Genomic DNA, 21189 nt, shown 5'->3' on the forward strand with positions numbered 1-21189 from the left:
GCAAATTTACACTGGCTGCCTGTTAAATGCCAAATTGATTTTAAAATCTTACTAATCACTTTTAAAGCACTAAATGGCCTTGCTCCAGAGTACATTAAAGATTTATTTACCTCTTATGTGCCTGGGTGTTAAATTGGTGAATGGTTATTCCAGCATCTTGGCTAGTAATCAAAGAGTTCCCGAGCGGTGGGACCTCTGAGATCAGAGTAGCCACGTCTTGATTGTTTTTTTAAAAGTATTCTCGGGAGGGGGGATTGATGTGCATATGTTTAATTTGTGTGACAAACTTTGTAATTTTGAGAAAAGTGCTTTAAGAATAAGTTTTTTTAAAAATTATAATTACTAACAATTCCTGGTCAAAGGAGGTGACCAGGAATTATAAAACTGTACAGGGAAATAAAACATTAACAGGAAAACCCAGAGCCACGGCCATTAAACGCTTAATTTTAGTGAAATAAAGTGCGAGTGTGAACGCCGGTTGCATGTGTCTCTCTGTCACCCTCCAACAGAAGAAAGACGTGCGCATGCTGCGATTCATCCAGGAAGTCAACACCACCACGCGATCCTGTGCATTATGGGACTTGGAGGAAGAGACAGACTACATTGTGCATGTCCAGTCCATCTCCATGTCTGGGACGAGCCCACTGAGCGAACCGCTGCGCTTCCGGACGCCGAAGGAGGCCGAGACTCAGGCCTCTAAGAGTGAAGGTGAAGCGTGACAGCGCCACACATGCATACACATCCACACAAATACACTCAGTCACCCAACACGTCCACACTTAAAAGAAAAAAAAACCTGAATCTGTCGGTTTTCCAGACATGACTGCAGCAGGGACTTGGCCTTTTGACAGCATTGTGACTGATTTTGTCCAAAGACCAATAAAAATCAATAGAAACACAAACCATGAAATGAAATTTCACAAGAAAGTGCTCTTGAAGCTTGCCCCCTCTAACCACAACTCGGGAGTAGAAGAGCTGAGAGGGATGCATACTTCACTGTGTATCGACTTGCCTTCGTGGCCTCACCCAGCACACGCTCTGCACAACTGCACTGTAAACCAAAATGAGGAAAGGCATTTATCAGACGCAGGGAGGAGGCAGTGGGAGCTGTGAGGGGTGGGGAATCGATGCGCTTTTGGCTGAGGCGCTTCTCCAACTATTCTTCCTCTCATTTACACTCATGTCTCATGTGAGCTGCAGCTTCACTCCGATACTTCGCAAAGTGTTGAGCCAGAAAGAGTCTAAACTTCTGTTCTGGTGGCGAGCGGGCTGGCAGAGGCATGTAGAACACAAAAACAATCATTGCAGAGCGGTGAGGCGATGCTCTCGCCACCGCCGAGGCCTAATTAGCACCGGATGCGTTGTCTGTGTGTTATTTGTGTAGCTGAGAAGAATTTAAAGAAATCAATAACAGCACAGATAAACTTGTGCGCTTTCATAGCAGCCTGCTTCTGTTTCTGTTTGTGCACGTGTTCGTTTCTTTGAGGTTTCAGGACGTATCTTTGCTCCTGCTGTTTTCAAAACCCTCAAAGGCAGAACAATGACTTCAAAATAAACACAAGTGCTTCGTATCCACAAACGCACACTCTGAGTTTTACCAGGGGCAGAAAAATCTATTAAATTATAACTAAAAATAAAGCTCATCAAATTCAGTCCATAGCTTTTGTTAATGAACCAACTGTTGACACAGCTGTTCCTGCACCAGGGGACGCTGCTTTTAATCCATAAACCACAAAAGCTGTTAAAGAATTTGAATCACCAGTATCAATCCAGTATAAATATTTTTAGGTCATTTTGATTTTTTTTTTTTATACAAGCTTAATAATCTAAATTATTACTAGGGAAGAAACTTGATTTGGGCGACCCTTAGCGTAACGTGGTGGTTGGTGTCCGATGGGCTAGTGTGAGCCTTTCAGAAACTGCTGCTGTGCTGGGATTTTCCCAGACAACCATCTCTAAGGCTTACAGAGAATCATCCCAAGGTAAAATATCTAGTGAACAGCATTTCTCTGGACAACAGAAAACTGGAAAACGTTCCTGGTTTGATATGTCATGATTTCCAGATCAAAGGTTAGCATAAACAACATGAAAGCATGGATTCATCTTGTCTTGTAGCAACAGTTTAGGCTTCTGGCACACTTTGGCCCTCTTAGTACCAACCGAGCATTGTCTAAAACACCACACCCTATCAGAGTGTTGTTGCTGACCATGTTAATTCCAATCACAGTGTATCCAGCCTGCAAACTGGTAGGTTAAATATGGCCTCCATAGTCACCAGATCTCAGTCCAACAGCAGACCTTTGTGATGTGCTAGAATGTGAGATTTGCATCATGGTGCAGCTGACAAATCTCCAACAAGTATTTGAGGTTGTCTGTGAGGAACGTTTTCCCCACCTTTTGAATCTGTGCCATGAAGAATTAAGGCAGTTCCAAAGGCAACAGGAGGTCGGTCCAACCTCCTGATCTGGATGAATCAGTGACATCTAACTCAGCATTAACATGAAAACAGGTGATAACAGGTGGACTTGCTTTACAATTGTTTTCCTACATGCAGCTGAAAAGCTTGCAAAAAGCATTTTAATTTTAAATGAGGACAAAAAGTGACCCAACTTAACCTCAGGATAGAGAAAGAGCTCCTGTCTTTATGCCGAGCTAACTTTCTCCTGGTATTTCCTTCACATTAACTGTTGTTGTTGCTCAGACTAATCAGACGTGATGTAATTAGTAAGCTTTGGAAATGCAGGTAGGTGGATGTGGTTTCATTTTTACACAGAACACAGGTAGATGAATCTTTGTATTCGCCCTACAGACAAGAGAATATTAGCAGTCTTCTCGTGTGATTCTCAGTAAGAGAGCAAATTATTTCCCAAAAGGTCGAGAAGCACGGGTCATGTCTGTGTTCCAGAGTGCGACCTCCCGCTTTCTTAAATGAGTCGGGTGCAGGAAGTCTGCCTCATCCAAAAATCTGCAGGTTTTGCACGCACACAGAGCCCCTAATTTGCTGAAAAATGCTGCTTCACACATTTGAAACTATCACAAAGCAAATATCCACAGAGAGCACGTCTGTGATTCATCATCCTTCACTTGTACTCAACAACAGCTTCACGGTTTAGCGCGACGACACACATCCGTCTCTGTCTCATTTGCACTGCTTGCTCAAGGATGTCTCTTTAATTAGCGTAGCTGTGTTGAAACAATAAAAGCTTTGATGGCAGATGAGAAGGTGTTCTTCAGTCAACATTTTGTAATTTATTAGAAAATCGCTGTGGATAGGATTTGGGATCTAGTATCTAGTATGAAGGGTAATTTTAGTTTAGAGAGATCTTCTTAAATCCACCCAGATATGTTTGGCTTTTATGATTAAACACTTTGTCTTTCTCTAACAAGACAAATGGTCGTCATTTACCACTACATCATTTTTCGCTCATAATCCTGCCAATTTCCCATCAGAAAAAATGGCTAAGCTGTGAGTCCAGACAGTGGGACGAGAGCTGTTCGCTTATTGAGAATGACTGACGGACAAAATGTGCCACGGAGAGAGAGAAGGAGTTTGTCTTTCACTGCAGATAATTGCACAGGGTACAGAGTGTGGAGGGAGAGCGTCTCAGTGCTTCTCTTAGTCCTTTGTCTCTGTATGACAGGCGAATGTCCCGAGAAGCAGAGAGAGGCTTTCACCGTCCTCGCTCAGCTGCTCAGCCCTTCTGTTCTGCAGTATCACGCTGATCTCAGTGGAAAGAGCAAAGGATGAGCCTGAAATGCTGGATTATTCCGCATTTCTTCTCGTTTCCTCTTTCACAATGGGTTTAAGCTTTGGGAGATCAAAGGAAGTAAGAGAGAGATGAAGGGAGAGGGGAAAAAACTGAACAACCTGTGCACAAAACAGCAGGAAGAGAGGAGGGGAAACGGAGAGTGGCTGACAGAAGCAGCCACGGCAATACAGGAGAGAGAAATCCTGAAAATTAAATTCTGCTGTCAGAAACACACTGTGTGTGTGTGTAGACTTGTGTAGATATCTTTGTGAGGACCAAAAATTAGAATGTTACTATACTTGTGGGGACCAGCAGTCACTTGTGAGGACAAAAGAGCCTGTCCCCATGAGTTTGAAGGTATTTTTGAGGGTTAGGGTATGGGCCTAGGGTAAGCATTATGTCAATTAGATGTCCTCACTGAGACATCAAAACGAGAATGTGTGTGTGGGGGCACAGATGTACCTGTGCAACCTCTCGAGGAAATTTACCGACTTGCAAACATGGAGAATAAAAAGTTCTGGTGAAAAGGTTCATCGTCTCCTCAGATCTAATAAAGGTAGAAACTTCTCTCTCAAAGCCTAGGATTAAAAAAGAAAAAAAAAGTTCTCTTTTGTCATGAAGAATTTTGATCTGTATGTGAAAACTGGGCTACAGTAAAATACTGGAAGATATTTCCCTTAACAGCAACCGTCAGCTCAGCTGGAAGCCTGAGTCACATAAAACAGAAGAAGGATCCTGTGGCTTTGCTGCTTTATAGAAATAAGTTGACTTTGATTTGGCAAAAATCAATCAGTTGCTTTCCTCCCAATAATGAAATAAGAAAAATCAATAGCAAGCTAATTTTTATGCGTTAAGGAGGAAAGCTGGGATGTTTTTAGCAGACCTTAGCTTAAAACTTGAAACAGAAAGAATGATAATATATACCCAACATGTATACATAAATATATGAGGTTGCACACGTGGTGGAACGAGACTGTGTATAAAAGTCTGGCTTGTTCTTTTATGAGGATCCATCTTGAGTGAAACATTTTCTTTATCTCCATCTCGTGTTTGGATACTGCACAGGAGGAACCTGACAGAGAAACTGAGAGTATCGTGTAATCAGCACGATCCTGGACCTGGAAACCAGAAAGGGGAGGAAACAATGATTTTTTTCTTTTAAGCCAAAGCTGAGAAATCTGACTCGTTCTTCATCAAAATGACATCAATCAGAGACAAAATGAGACAAGCAATTTTTTTTAATTAAATTAAATTCTGTTTTGTTTGTTTTCCCTGTTCGGAAGTGAAGAGTGAAGAAAGGCAAACAGGTGAGCAGGAGGTGAAAGTAAATATAAAAAAGCTGCTCATAAACACAGCCTTTAAGGAACAACTTATCTTTCATCAGTAAGTGTGAGAGGTTATTTAGTTACATAATGTGAATTGATAATCGAAGGCTGCATGCTTCCTAAGTTGTGCCAAAAAAGAGCAGCAGCAGTCCGGACATATCAACAAATAATTAATCATTGTTTGACAAAATAAGGCTGGATGGTGGAGGAAGTAATTACATCCTTTAGGCTACACACGTTTTATTATTTATTAAAGCCACACGTTAAAAATGTAGCTTAAGCTGCAGTCACGCAAGGCAAAAGAGTTGTTGGAGACGCTGGCACAAACAAAATTATAGCAAGTGTGTTTAATGAATCTGCAGTCTTTGAAGACCGGAGCCAGGTTTGCAACCACTGGGACTCAACTTTGGTGTGTGTGATGGACCGAGCAGTGAAAGAAACTCAGGCACAGGTTAAAGTCCAAAAAAAGGTTTTTTTATTTAATCCCAAAACATAGTTGGTTAAATCATACAAAAAAATCAAAATCTTGGGCCCATAAAAGACGTCAAAATAACAGAACTCTACTCAAAGTTAACAACCAACAATACTGATAACTCAAACTTACTTATCTAACGAGGCAAAGGGGAAACTTAAATATTTGTGAGCTGATCAGCCCACAAAAACACAAAACAGGGGTAAAACACACAAAACCTAACTGAGACTAACATAACGAACTCCAATTCCCCCCCCATGATCTCGAGTTATGGAATGAGCCAATTCCATCTAGGCTTGCTCCGCCCCTTTTCCACCTCTTGGCTCCTCAATCAAGAGACTGGAGCAGCTGCAACTAAGGTAACTCAGAAAACAAAGAGATTCAATCATAAATAACAGTGTAAACTAAAATGTGCGCAATTATTTTAGAATAGTGTTATGCGAATTAATTCTAAACCAAAACCAGTTATTTATTATCCTGTAAATTAAATCTTATATCTAAAGAAAGAAAATGTGAATGCAGTGTCCTTGTTGTTGTTGGTAATATTAGGTGGATATTATCACAGTGTGGCTGTAACTGCAGCCATCACAGTGTGTTACAATGGCAATAAAACAGTCAATAAGTCATTCTGCTATTAGCCTTTAAATAGGGTCAAGTTGGCACTTACATGTAATCTGCTTGTGCTAACGTAACAATCAACTATGATAAGTCAGGGAAATTTGCAAACATGTTGTGATCAGCATAAACACAAATTCACATTAACTTTTTAGCTTCAGAGTCCAGCCAGAACCTCGAAGATGTGGAACAGAAATTAAGGAATTGCTCCACAAATACTGATGCAGTTGCTGCATGACGGCAATTTAACTGCAAAATTACACAGCAGCTTGGCAACTTTGCTTTGATATGGGAACATAACAACAATGCAACCAACTGGTAAGAAGATGTGTCGAGTCCCAAGTGTAATCTTATGACAATCTCTCTGCATTTATAAATTTGACAACAATTATTTGGAAAACTTTGATAATCTTTCCAAGACTGCACTCAGTCCGAGTCAGACTGCAACTGTTTGGAGACAAGTTGCCTCCCACGAGAACTAAAACTGGGCAACTATCTTGCAATTAAAAATAATTAGCCCAAACAACTTCTATAATCAGTTGCTGGACAAATTCAGTACTATTGCCAGGTAACCACAGATTTTTTTACCACAGAGCTCGCTGTCCTATTTTTGCTAATAAACTGTCTTTAACTCTTAAGCTCCCTACTGCAGAATTTGTGACGTCCATTTGCATTGGTGTCAGAACAATAAAATGTATTTGCAGCGTGGTCGTCCTGCTTTCTGCCTATGTCAACAAGCCTCAGTAGACATTAAGCACCCATCCTTGATTCTTCTACTCTGTCCTCTCACTTCACAGAGATGTGAGTGGAGAACAGTCAATGCAACAGGCACTGATCAGAATGAGACATGCTGGCCTCAGAGCTGTTACTTTAGTGATGTGAATAAAATGTTTGACGTATCTGCATCATAAATAGTTTTGTTACAGCTGGATTTTATGAGCTCAGGTGGAAGAGTGTTTATACTTCATGCCGCTTTTAATTAAATTCACGGCATGGCAAGATGTGACAGGATATGTTTTTTAATCACACAGAGACAGTGAAAAGGAGAAAGTCTGATCATCTTAAATAACTAAGAAAGAAAAAGTTTTGATTTTTTTTAAACCATGATTGATCTGTCCCAGCTGTGCACTGCACCTCTTTTATACACTGAAGGTAAAAACACTTCTGCAAAGGATGCACCTGTGTGTCCTCAATTACATCTCCTCCTACAGACTCCCCTCTCATCTGTCCTCCAGATGCATTTAAGAAACCGAGAGATCCTTCATCACAGCGTAATGAGACCGATTTCTGGGTTACAGACATGAGGATGGACATTTAGACCTCAATAAAATAAAAAATAAATCAGTCTCCTTTTAAATGAATGCTATTCATTAGTTTCCAAAGTGCTCTTTCCACGGGAGACGACTTTTAAGAGGCCAACAAGGCTAAAATATTAAAACTAAATGGAACTTATTGATGGCTGTAACAGATAAAACCCGCCTGGTGTCTGGATCTTGGTCAGAAAGCATCAGAGGTGTTTTAGAGCAATGCAGTGAGCCCCAGTGAGGCCAGCTTGCAACAGTGTCAGGTGCCCAGGGCTGCTGTACTTTGATTATTTAATACAAGGCAACAGAGGCCGATCGATCAGCAGAAATGCTTGATGCTAAAAGCTACTGGAGCGTGGGGTTCCTGCCACACCGGGCCCTCCAAATGTCACACACTGCATCTAATAAGAGTGCTCTCCACGCTGCAGTGAACTTTATATCAAGCCTGTGACTTCCTCAGCACTCAGCATTGAGGAAGAGTTGTTTGTGCTGTTGTTTTGCTCAGTGGATGTCTGCAGGCATCCACAGGCAGACTTTTCTCTTGATGGTCATGACTTCAAAGATGGAATTTCATTAAGGCTGGTGTAATTAAAGAAGACCTATTGTGTTCATTTCCAGCTCCATATTTCTATTCTTGGATTAGAGTAGCCTTTAATGTTTCACAGTCCAGTGGGACTATGTCGAGCCTCTCAGTTTATCCTCTGTGTAAAACAGGCCATTTTAGTTCCTTTTCCTATCTCTTTTAGCCAACTTTCTAAAGCCAAGATCAGAGGAAAACTGTCTGAAACAGTGTTTGGTGAGAGCAGGGTGAAGTCTGACCTCAATTGTACATATTCATTATATGTAGCTGCAACTGCAGCAGCTATCTGGAAGCAGCTGGATAGTGTAGTGGTAAGACTACACCCCTTTGGAGCAGGAGTCACAAGTTCGATTCCTGCTTGGGTGAGTCTGTATCCAGTAAGCAGTGAGGGTTACATTCCATTCCTATGCAATCTTCCACAACACACATGCTACGGCAAGGGGGAGCCAGGACGCCAGGTCAGGGGGAGGTTGCACTGACTCCCAAGCTAGGACAGAAACCAGCTGTGTATATTTTTTATAATACTTACTTTATATATATTCATGATGAATAAAGATACTAATGAATGATGAAGAATGATAATACTTACTTAAACACATATAAACTAAGTAATATATAAAACATACCAGCTGGTCACTCTCCTAGCTTGGGAGTCAGTGCAACCTCCCCCTAACCTGGCATCCTGGCCCCCCCTTGCCGTAGCATGTGTGTTGTGGAAGATTGCATAGGAATGGAATGTAACCCTCACTGCTTACAGACTCACCCAAGCAGGAATCGAACTTGTGACTCCTGCTCCAAAGGGGTGTAGTCTTACCACTACGCTATCCAACTGCTTCCAGATAGCTGCTGCAGTTGCAGCTACATATAATGAATATGTACAATTGAGGTCAGACATCACCCTACTCTCACCAAACCAGGATCAGACGGCCTTTGTGTGGATTACACTCGATTTTCCCAATTTTCTCTAAATACAACACAAAATCCAGCTTTTAATGTTTAGACGATAACAATACCCAGATTTGTCCAGGGTATGGTGGCAGGGTATGGAGTGACACATCAGTGTCTAATGTTGTGGTTTATGTGCAAGTATACCATCAACACTGACAGAAATACTGTGCAATAGCTGTCTTATGTAGTGACCACTATGCATGAAGGGGATATATACTGTGGTCCCTCGCTATAACGCAGTTTACCTTTCGCTGTTCCGTGGATTTTTTTTTGGTGCAATTTTGCATGTTTTTTTGTTTTGTTTTTTTTAACAGCGCATTGTGTTCTGCGTCCTGATTGATTCACAATGGTCTATAGCCAATCTCCTCCGTGCCATGTTTCTCCTGTAAAGTACAGAATTCATTCAGCTTCTCAAATTTACATAAATCTTCGATCGCTAGCAGTGTGACTCTGAAGTGCTGTACTGTATGTTTGTAAGTTTTCTCCCCAGCAAACACAACAATGTCGACAAAACGTTTTCCACCAACAAAGTGACCTGCAGGTGCTTTTGGTTTCATTCTATAATACTGGACTTATTTTCCTACGAAGGTTTGAACTTTGAGTGTTTAAACAAGAGAGAAAAGTGTGAAAATGTTCATGCCTGTCTGAGAAAAGTGTAAAAGTGTGTAGTGAGGGGTTTTAAAGCCTTAAAACATCTATAATATAATTTTAAAAAGTTGGCTACTTCGCAGATTTGATCTATCGCGGATAAACGAGGTACCACTGTAATATATATATTCTCTATAGTGTTAGTTTTTTAATATAGGCTAATTTCCTGTTTCCTCTACAATCTTTTTTAGACGAAGTAACAATGGAGGAAGTGGGACAGACGACCCAGCTGAGGGCTGGGGAGCTCATCATCATCGTGGTGGTACTCATCATGTGGGCAGGTGAGGACAAACCTGTTCAGTAAACCAGGATCAGACGGCCTTTGTGTGGATTACACTCGATTTTCCCAATTTTCTCTAAATACAACACAAAATCCAGCTTTTAATGTTTAGACGATAACAATACCCAGATTTGTCCGATCATGAATGCGAACCGTCTCTCCCCCAGGTGTGATCGCCCTCTTCTGTCGCCAGTATGACATAATCAAAGACAACGAGCCGAACAACAACAAGGACAAAGCCAAAAACTCCTCAGAGTGCAGCACTCCCGAGCATCCGACGGGGGGGCTGTTGCGCAGTAAGGTATAACCCACCCCCCTCCCCTCCTCCTCTCCCTGGGTGTCTCCCCCTCAGCGGCGCCGGGCAGGTGAATGGTCCCGGCCACTTCTAGACTGTTTTTTTTCCACTGACACTTCATACGCTCCCATGGTGTCATCTGAGCGTCAGGCTAAAGCTGAACATTGCTCCAACATGGCGCTATTACGTGCATGACTATGCAGCATCAGCTCGCAGCAGCCCTCGAGTCACGGCTTCCAATAAGTTCTAACTGATCAATGCACAGAGCCCATTTCATAACCATGTATCGTGTGCCGACAGCATAAGTCCAGAACTAATCTTTATTCCTTTCACTCTCTTACAAACATCAATAAAGCATTCAAGTAGCAGCAGAGGCATCCTCATACTCATTGAATTTTATTGTGCGACTCCTGTGAGTCCTGCGGTCGTCTCATACCTGTCGTCTTCTTCTCTCCTCCCACAGTTCCCCAAGAACAACAACAACAACAATAGGATGCCATCTGTCAACATCATTGAGGTGTGACTGCCAGGACGTCTTCTCTTTACCTAAAAGACTTTGTGTTCTCACAAACAAGCGGGCCCCTTTTAAAGCCCATCTGCTTGTCAGGATGACGCTGGGACTCTGGGCCCCTCGGCAGCGCCTTCTCTCCTTTGGGCCTGGCGCCGGAGCGAGGCCGCAGGACTCCGGGCGTCGAGCATGCTCCCTCCGCCTGCGCCGGTGTGAAGAGGCAGCGGCTGCTCTGTGCTCAGTGACTACTGCACTGTGGGGCAGCAGCAGCGATTAGAGCCGAATGGCTCCTGTGTTGGAGAGACTGCAGATAAACAGGCCCCAGGGACCAAAGCTGATAAACAGAGCCAGAGACCTTTTCTTTCTCTCTGTCACCTTCTTCTCAGCGTCTTTCAGTGTGTGATCAGTGACCGCAAAACCTGGGCATTTCCCTTTTCTGGGTTGAAATTGTCTCTTCTGCTTTAATCTTTTATATCCACGCATAACTTCATCATTACGTGTTGCATTCTGTACTCTTAAGTGGGCTGTTAGGGTGTAGTTCTTTAAATTTTTACAAGGTGCCACCAGTACAGTTTTGTTGTTCTGGTATTTTTGTTTCATTGATCCCCTCTCGGGCAGAAGCTCTTTGCCATCTTGTGGATTCACTTGTTTTTTTCGCCCCCTCAGGGAATCCAGACTCTACCACCCGGCTAATTTATGAGAGGTTTCTAAAATGTGTTGTGACGATGCCAGAGCAGCTTTTCAGAGGGCTGCTACCAAAGCTGAATCACCAGGACTCGATCAACAAGATAAAAACACTTAAAAGGAACCTCTGATCTGAACAAATATTCACAGTAGAGTTCATGAGAAGCCAGGTTTCATCCTACTTCTTGTCCCTCATGCTTTTATTCTGAAATGTTACATTCCATGTCCAGAATGAGCCCTTTAGTATTCCCTCGTGTCTTTTTCTCTGAGGGGGAGGAATCTCAAAGCATTCTGGAGATGAGCAGAACTGCCATAATGGAGTGCATTCATCTAATTAACGAACTCTAAAAGGGGCTGGACTCTCGGAAGAAGTGGTCTTTCCTCTTCAGAGACACACAGGAGATCTCTTATATCAGCAATAACAGCCCTCAGAGGAAGTGCAGAATCGAGGACTCAAACGCTGAAGCCTCTTTGAATAAAATCCCGACCTCTCAGCATGTTGTAATGTTCAGGCAGACAAATGAACTGCACGTCCAGTTTGGAGGGAATTAACTCCCCACAGATGATCCCCAAACGTCCTTAAGCGCTGTTGTAAAAACTTTGGTTTCCAGTGGTTAGCATGGGATTTAAAAAAACAAAAACTAAAAAACTTTTTTCTTTTTTATTATTATTAAATGGGGCCCAACTTGCAACCCTACAATTTCTTTGTCATCAGACAGAAGGGCTTCTATTCAGACTTTTTCACCAGTTTAAAGTCAACATTTGTGCTGAAACATAATGGTATATGGCACATCTGGGAGCAAAATGATGCATTCGAGGGCTGATTCAAACTCAGTAGTACTGCCTTAAAAATAATCACACCATATGATTTATCTAATAAGATGGAAGCCCCTGTATCTCACACCATGATATTTATCTTCCACCCAGTATTTAAATGTGTGTGCAAAGAAAAAGGGAAACATTACAGATCGATGCCGTGTTGTCTGAAAAGCTGGAAGAGGTGGCTGGCCTTTAATGTGTAAATACATTTAAAATTTCACTCGTTTGGTAGCATCAGTCTGAAGAGCTTTTAATGAAATATGACAAGACTAAATGGAAGATATATAGTCTCATATTGTAAGAGGGTACAGCTACTGCTAGTGATTTTTTTTGTTTAGACACGGCTGTTAAAGTCCTGCTATTGAATATGTTTTTCATGGCACTTCTCTACCGTTATGTGCTTCTATTATATCATTATGCTGTTTATGTGCATTAAAAAGAAGAGTGTTTTTGATGAGGGACAAAGCCCTGGATATTTCACATAATCACCCAGACGTGGTGTTCGAGGGCCATTCAAGCTGCTGGGAATCCGTATCAACGGGCAGCTTCTCATTCTGTGATGCACCGACTCGTCTTTTACTGCGAACGCAACAGGTCCCGGCTCCTCAGCCTTGAATGCAGTGGAAAAGGGAGGCAGTTAAGAGAAAAAGCAATGAACAGAATGAGTAGAGTGATAACTGATGCAACGGCAGGTTTTTATCACTCACGAGCCTCCACGAGCAGCGAGCCCTGCTATTTGCTGCACACCATTCCCCCGGTCTCCTTTCCAAATTTCTTCCTCTTCACCGTAACTGTCACATGAAGGTTTAAAATGTGAGTCTGTCTAATGTAAAGGTCTCTCCTGACTAACACTTCTGTCTAGCCAGGACAAACTTTGGGAAATTTTCTGTGAAGTGATCACCACTTTACTGAAAACACTTCACTTTACTCAGCTGAAGGCTGAATCCGTTTTATCCCCCCGGAACATTTTCCCCGGTAGCAGACTCTCCGATCAATAGGCATCCGTCCACACAGTGAAGGATAATGACGAGCATTGTCTCCAATGATTTCTTTGAACATCCAACAACATATAAAGTCCTTTGCTCCTCTTTGGTACCGAGTCAGCTAGCAACGTATGAAGTTCATTTTAAAAGTTGTGATGATGGTATGCTCTGTGTTGACACTGTAAATACTGTATTCCTTATTAAAGATTTAAACGTAGGGCTGTTGTGGCAGGTTGTCAAACTTTACCAATAATAACCAATAGTTTGACATTTTGGGAATTTGCAGTTACACGAGAAGATCGACACTTCTCTTAGCAGCTGGTTAAATTACAGCCAACACATTCTCAAAGTAAGGCATCGAATGCCAGCATGTTGCTATCCTGGGGTAGAAAATAATCCTGTTTTGTCAGATGCTACAAGATGTCCTATGGTGCTGTTACCTTAACACACCAGCCACCACAACACAACAGTCCAGTTTTAAAGACCCACAAAGTGAACATTAGGAAGTTGGAGGTTCGGGTCGTCTGCTGTTCCCGTTGGGAGCTTTCTGTTTAATTCTTCAGTCGCGTAATGAAGGCTGGAGTGCTTCCTCTAGCTTCCTGGGTTAGAGTTCGCACTGGGTCACTCCGCTTCACTTTCCTGTCTAATGCTTGATCCGCAGCTGTCCCAACGTGAATGCAAAACCAAGGGGTCCTATGCTAGTGTCCAAATTTCATGATTACAATTAATTTCTGTCTCACTATCCTCATAAGTCCCAAAGAACAACTGTGTGCATCTGTGAGAAACCAGCAGTTTTAACAAAACAGCAGTATTTGCCCCCCGGGAATGAGAATGGGCTGCTGGCTCGAGCAACAGTACAAACGCGGGAGCGCAGTCAGTCTCTTCATCTAACTAATGGCTGAGAAAGCCATCAAGTGGATGTCCGAAAGTGCCAACCTTTTCCTTTAAGGGTTGCAGCTTCAGCAGCTGAGCACTAGGCGAGCTCTCCAACTTAATACATGAAAATTATTTATTTAGTTTTACACACAAGTGTTTGACCATGTTTAACAGCTACACAGTGGCATAACATGTCTAATTAAGTGGAAGGCATCTGGGTATCTAATTAGAGTCCACTCATTACAAACAGTGGGCAGTGCAGTTCGCTCAGCCCGTCCCTGCTGCTACTGAAAAACTGATTACTGGGATTTAAGTTGGCTGAAGGCGGCACCCAGCTGCTACCACTCTGACTGGAACGGGTTAAGCAAACGGTGGCCAGATGAAAAATCTTTCCTTAATCGCACTCGACAACCAGTGACGACAGCACGAACTCAACATTCCACGTTAGCCCTGTGGCGTCAAACCACTCGTTAAAAAAGGCCCGAAACCTTTTCGCCTGCTACAGTTTGTGCTAAATCAATGCCTGAGAAAAAAAGAGAAAAAAAAAACGATGCTCGGTTGCAGTGACGGGCTGTTTCGCAACAATTGCTGGATTTTAACAACTTGCACAACATGTGTTTTGTTTTAGAGTAGAAACATGCCTGGAAATACATGAAGTTTGACCATTTCATTATGGGATTCTTGAAATTTAGGAATGAGGATGACGAAGAAGCATGGTTTAGTAAAAATTAACTGCTTTACTAGTGCTATCATGTTTATATTCATTGTATGGAGTGTACAGCAGTCATTGCTTAATGAGGGCTAGCATGGTTTAACTATTATGCACAAGGTTACACAACTTCAATTATGAAGAATATGGTGTATGCTTACTTGTGTATGCTTAAATAAAATATCTAATATTTTCAAAATAGATGTGTGTGTTTGCTCCTTGTTGAAAACCGTGAGGACAGCTGGTAATGCACCAGAGAAAAGATGCGACTGGTGATTTCTAAGCTTTAAGAAAAGAAAAAATATATATATTTCAGCAAGAAAAAAAGCTTAACTTCTGCAGACTACAACTGACAGACTTCTCCTACGTTTAAATAAAAATACCGTTTAGTTTCACGGTTGCTGTGGAGGAATCAAAGTTTGACAAAGATATGTGTCCTGCTGAAAAATTCAGTCGTCAACGTGGTTTTGGGCGAATGCATTTCCCGTCCAGTCAGCAGCTAAGAAAACGTGCATGAATTCGTAATCGCTCAGAAATCAATGAGGCTTTAGCAGCGAAACGACAAATCACTCGAAGCCTACTCGAGTCCAACATTAGACTGCATTTGCTTTCGCATGTATCAATACGAGAGCGACCGCCGGCTCGACTGTTTGGCTGAGCAGGCGAAACGAGGCGGTGGGATTTTATAGCTGACTCGTTATTTGTAGTCTGTTTTGACAATTCCCAACACAGCTGCAGGAAAACTGTGAGGCATGTCAGGTAAACACAAAGCTGTGTTACTGCCTCCGAAGGAACTAGGAGGGGGAAAAAGGATAACACACAAAAGAAAACACAGCTGGAAGGTGTAGATCAGCACGCCAAGTGCGCACGTGCCCTGCAGTCTTCGCTGACACACACCTACCTCCCTTCTGCCTTCTGGCTGACCGGGCAGGGACAGGCTGCCCTACTATCTGCACAGACAGGATTACTTTAACCGCATGCATTATGCAGTGGAAAAGACCCCTGCTCCGTGTTTCTGGGCCGCCTGTGTTCACCTGGGATGTCAGAATAAAACTGACAAAATGCAGCATTATTCACAAAACATTAACACAGGAAGACAACTGTAGTGAGAGCTGAGCATTATTATGATGACTCTCTGACTCTAGGGAGTGAGTTCTCTGCTAAGAGCCAGTGGCACTTACACTTTTCATGCAAGGTTTAATGAGAGCACAGTGCATTGAATCCACCAAGCAGCAAGGAGTACAAAGAGGTCGCTGCTGCTTTACAATAAAAAAAAACAATTTAAACTAATATCTATGATTTAAACACCTTCCTCTTTAACCCCAAGTTGTAGTGTGTGGCCAAAGAGGTAATTTGATTAGCAGTTCAAAAGAAAAGGTATGAAATCTCCACCTTCAGGAAGATCCCTCAAACCTCAGGAGAGGTAAACGCTGCTCTATATGAATTAATACAGTACTGCGCAGAAGTCTTGAGCCACCATCACTTCTTTGTTTTGATTCCAAGGAGTCAGACTTCCTGAGAGTTTTTTTTTTTAAGGTGGCTTTGAGGAATAGTTCTCCAGCTTTCTGCAGGTCTTTCAAAGTGTTTCTTTGGACACTGGATACTTTTTCAACCATTTTCAGCCCAGACCCTGTACCTGAGCATTTTCAAAGGATTATTTGTATTTTTTTTTGTTTAGCTGCTTAAAACTAAACTATGACTCACTCAAGGAAAAAAAAAAAAAAAAGACGTGACGTAAGAGACAATTTTTAATTGTATCTTTAGGCACCTTGTTAGTAGCAGTCTGTTGCAGAAACTTGTCATTTGTTCCCACCATAATACCATCTGGAAAGCATTTGATTGGCAAAGCTTCATTTTTCCAACATGATAATGATCCCAAACACTTCCAGTCCAGTAAAAGCAGACCTGGACAGACAAATACACAATGAAACACTACCAGTCAACAACTGGCCTCCCCAGAGCCTGGACCTCAACATCACTGAAGCAGTGTGGGATCCTCTAAACACAGCCAACATCCAAAGGAGAGCTTTGAATGTCCTTCGAGAAGCCTGGAGAACCATTCCTGAAGACTACTCAATGAAATTATAAGAAAGCTGCCGAGAAGAGTTCAGACTGTGTTGAAGAATAAAAAGGTGGTGATACCAAATAGTGACTTTCAAGCTTGTTACAATTGTACAGACTTGCTTTGCATGCTGCATTTCTATGTTTGCTCATCTTTCAATACATTGCTGTACCTCTTTCCCATTTTCATAGCAAATATAAAAATAGAAATACACAAATATTTTGTTTTGTTTTTTAAATGAGGGGTGGCTCAAGACTTTTGCACAATAGTGCATCTGATCCTAAACACAGTCACTGACACATTTTTGTCCCTTTTGCCTTTATATCAAATTTGCACAGTAGACTAAGCTTACGCTTGAATTCTATTTTTAAATTTATTATTTTCTTACTCTCACACTGTTGAACACTGTCGGTGCTCCAGCTGAAGGATTGAAAATTAAAACTGTCTTACGCACATCTAAACATTAATTTAATGAAACCCGACTCCGACGTGCTGCGATACTGAGAGGTCCGTTACCTTACACACTGCAGGCTTTTCTCCACAGCTTCAAACTTTATAAAATTACAACTTTATCAAATCAGACGTACTTTTCCAGTCTTCCTGCTAACGCACTTTTAGGTGAATATGCTTGGAGTTGGATTAACAAACCCCAGATTGAGCTGAAAAGCTTACCCTGATTGCTGATGTTTAAGTAAGTGAAGCCAGACAGGGAAGAGAGATGCTGGATATCCTGAGCTTGTGTCACAGTGCAGGAAAAAAAACCCAAACACTCAGATTTCAGCTGATGCCTTTAAAAGAAAGCACAAAGGACATTTGTTTAGGTCACAATCTTAATAAACAGGCACGATTATGAAAAAATAAATTGCACTGAGAACTGTTTTATTCCCAGAGAGAGTATTATAATTCAGGACACAATCAGACACATTTACACCACCGGTAATGTTGGACGAAGATGAAACAGCTGGTATGTGGGTGAACTGACCTGGCAGGTATGACATAACAGCCTGCCTCCATATCAAACTCAAAAGTGCGCCAGTAAGTGTGCCGCAAACAGCTGCTCACAAATCCTGATGATAGCGAGCACGTTTCAACACATTAGAGGGTTTTCAACCATTTAAAAAGACATTTCACATGCCTGAAAAGCTTTCCTGCTTCTTCCCCATATCAAAATATGACAAATCCCTGATAACCTGTGATGTACTGATCCAACTTTCTCAGATAGATACCTTAGCTGTGAGTATCTGTTACCCGTCAGCATTTCTCACTGTGACGATGAGGCTTGAACATCGTTTTCAAAATTGTAGATGACCGGGGAATTGCCATTAGCCACGCTTTTCAGACGTCAAAACACATCAACACTTAATTAAAAATAAGCAACAACCTAGAAAAAAAGAACTTGTTAGCGTAGCAAGCAGGAAATTATGTGACAGCTCGTGGGATGGTGAAGAATTTAGCAGGACAGATGGGCCTGATGTCACTTGGAAGGATTCAAGTACTGGATCGGCACACACCACATTAAAACATGCACCAATGTTTAAATAAAAGACAAACGCAGAATCAAAATAAAGAAAGAAAAAGCAAAAGTGCAACAATCAAACAGACAAACCAGGCAACCAAACACAAATTCACCCAAGAAACAGAAAAAGTGCAAATATTTGACACAAGGCAAAACGAGCCCCTTCCAGACACACACCCTCCTCCTCAGTAACCCCACTGCCCGATCCACACAGCTGCACTATACCACAGGCCCTGCACATGTATGAATACACTAATTAGCAATAACATATATTAACATATTCTCTTTTCAGTTATTAAAACATTACTTTTTTCGAGAGGAGGTGTCTCTCTCAGTGTGAGGGGCGGAGTACAGCTCTCTCAGCAGCACTCTGCACCGCACGCACCTTCTTATCGACATCAGTGGAGAGAGCTAAATATTTAAAGCGTGGCTACACTTCACTACAGCTACAGCGCTTGTGCGTGCTGTGCCTCTCTCCATGACGTCTGAATGTTGCCAGCAGCGAGGTTATGCATGTCTGAAAAGGGCCGTATTACACCATAACAGTAAAGGGTTTTTTCACACAGTGTTTATTGACATTTTAGATTCGAGGACAGTGGCATCTTTCAAACAGTTTAGGAACTTTTGAAAAGCGTTCGTGTGAGCCATAGTTCTTGTGTTGCCATTCTCGGAGCGTCATCTCTGGCTTTGTACCAAAGCGACTCTGGTAATTTCTGAAATTAAGCAGATTCAGATGGAGATTATTAAAACTTTAAATAAAGCTAAACTAAAACTAGATATAAAACATGACATTATGTGCTTGTAAAACTAAATCTAGTGGATATTTTCATTTAATCTTTGACAAATCTGACAAAACATTCAGGAAGCATTTGATGAACTTCCCTAAGACAGTCTGAGACGACTAAACAATAAAGCCAGACAACTAAAACTAAACTTGATTTTTTACAAAAAGACAAATGAAACTGGGACTCGTGTATTCTGAATCCACAAAAAAAAAAAATTTCCAACAAAAGGTGGCGTACCGGCGGGTGAAGTCAGAGGGATGCTGCCACCGTTTCCCATCCTTGCCCGCTTTCTCACCAGCAACACGGTTCATCACGCTCAGCAGCTCAGACATGACACCTGAAGGAGGCACAGATGTTAGCATTAGATGTTAACATCAAAACTGAAGGTCATATGTGACTGAAGGGAAGAGTCATGATGAGACACAGAGGGGGGAAAAAAAACCCACAACACAAGCTTCCAAGTGAGAGACGTTTACACGTTAACTTACATCTATAAAATAATTACTTTTACTGCCATTTCTTACAGTAAAAGTAACTGTATTACTTAGTTATTACTTTCTGTACTGCTAACTGCTCATTTAATCAATTAAAAGTCGCCAAAGCTCTCCGGACTCAGTAGCCGTGGAGCTCTAAAACTCCATTGCCATTAACGTCAGCACTAAAACTGTGCACCGCGAGCTCCATGGCATCGGTTTCCAAGGCCGAGCAGCTCCTGTAGGTGTAACGTGTAGGTGACCCAGTACTTAGAATAAATAAATCTGTGAAATTATTACTAACTAAAGCTTTGAAATAAATGATACAGGTAACACTACATGCTGGTTGGCTTTAAGACAGACCCCTGCATGCTGTAGCTGACAATCGACCTGCAGCAAAGTTTAAAAAAAAAAAAAAAAAAAGCCACCAAGCTTAAAGGTCAAGACAGGTTTTTTTTATTTCTGTGTGGAGGCGAACAGAATCACTTTCCTTCACCTTTAAGTTTGTTTATCGTGTGATCTGATAAAGGACTCTTACTGGCATTTTACCTGCAAGGGTTTGGATAGAGATTACAGAAACAACCATGGCTGCTGTCAACTGTAGAAAAATGTTTTCTTTCTCTTCAGCACGCTGCGTGTGGAGTCAGAGAGGCTCCGCCATAAACAACTACAGCGCCATCCTCTCTGCTGCTGCGTCATCAACTTTCATGTCGGCTAAAAGTGAAGCTGCTCAGGCTGAATCTCAGAATCACGTTTTACAGCCAACACACGTCTACATTTTAGTTGCAAACTCGAGGTAAATGTTAAATGCTTCCTTTACTATGAAAATCTGGTACTGACAACAAGGAAAACATAATCCTTAGCGAGGGTTACTTCAGCTAGTTTTCTTCACATGTGACTCAGTAATGGTAGAAACTTCATCTCTGGATCGTAAGGGCTGACCGCTGACCAATCAGCTTGCCTGACATACGTCTTCGTTGCGTTTTCATTACTAGCCATCAGTGCAACATCCTGCAATTACCAGAACCCTGCACACATATTCTTGGCCTATCAATCAAATTCCTTTCACTTTGCTTTGTGGCAAACTGAAACGATTTCATGAGAGTAGCATTTAATGTTTAAATGGATCCAGCTTAAAGTTTCAGTTCTAATGTACAGCCATCAGCTGAGGAAAACAACAGCACTGAGAGCGCACTCAACAATGAAATAATTAACTAGAATTTAAAAAATGATAATTTCCTGCTCTGTGCATCACATCACCACATTAACGATTTGCTGCAGCATTCATCTCCGGTGCTTTCTACAAGAATGTTGCCTTTTACTTTTTACTTCTGAAGCCTTTGTAGATTTTTAACAACCATCTGATAACATTTCTGGAGTAGGTGGCACTCGCAGGGATCGTTTTTTTGTAGAATAAGTCATGATCTGTGAAACACCAAAGATGTGCCATTCATGTCGGGTATGTAGACGGAGATTCGTAATTCAGGGCCCAGGCCAAGTCCGAAAGGTTACTTTGTCAGAAAGCGAAACAATGTTTTCAATTTGTACTTTATCCTAG

General features: G+C 41.8%; 1 protein-coding gene across 2 annotated transcripts in view; it reads left to right on the forward strand.

Moving 5' to 3' along the window:
* fndc5a (fibronectin type III domain containing 5a) overlaps positions 1-14937 on the forward strand; it is a 39914-nt gene extending 24977 nt beyond the window's left edge. The window contains exons 3-6 of one of the 2 annotated variants that reach the window (XM_063498267.2): positions 510-708; positions 9833-9922; positions 10089-10222; positions 10680-14937. In XM_063498267.2, the coding sequence (XP_063354337.1) occupies positions 510-708; positions 9833-9922; positions 10089-10222; positions 10680-10739 (483 nt within the window). In that variant the 3' untranslated portion in view covers positions 10740-14937. Of the gene's footprint in view, positions 1-509; positions 709-9832; positions 9923-10088; positions 10229-10679 lie in introns of those variants that run through there. The other variant, XM_063498268.1, reaches the window with a different exon arrangement.
* The last annotated feature ends 6252 nt before the right edge of the window (positions 14938-21189 follow it).

Source organism: Pelmatolapia mariae, linkage group LG16_19 (genome assembly GCF_036321145.2).
Source record: "Pelmatolapia mariae isolate MD_Pm_ZW linkage group LG16_19, Pm_UMD_F_2, whole genome shotgun sequence".
Lineage (NCBI taxonomy): Eukaryota > Metazoa > Chordata > Actinopteri > Cichliformes > Cichlidae > Pelmatolapia > Pelmatolapia mariae.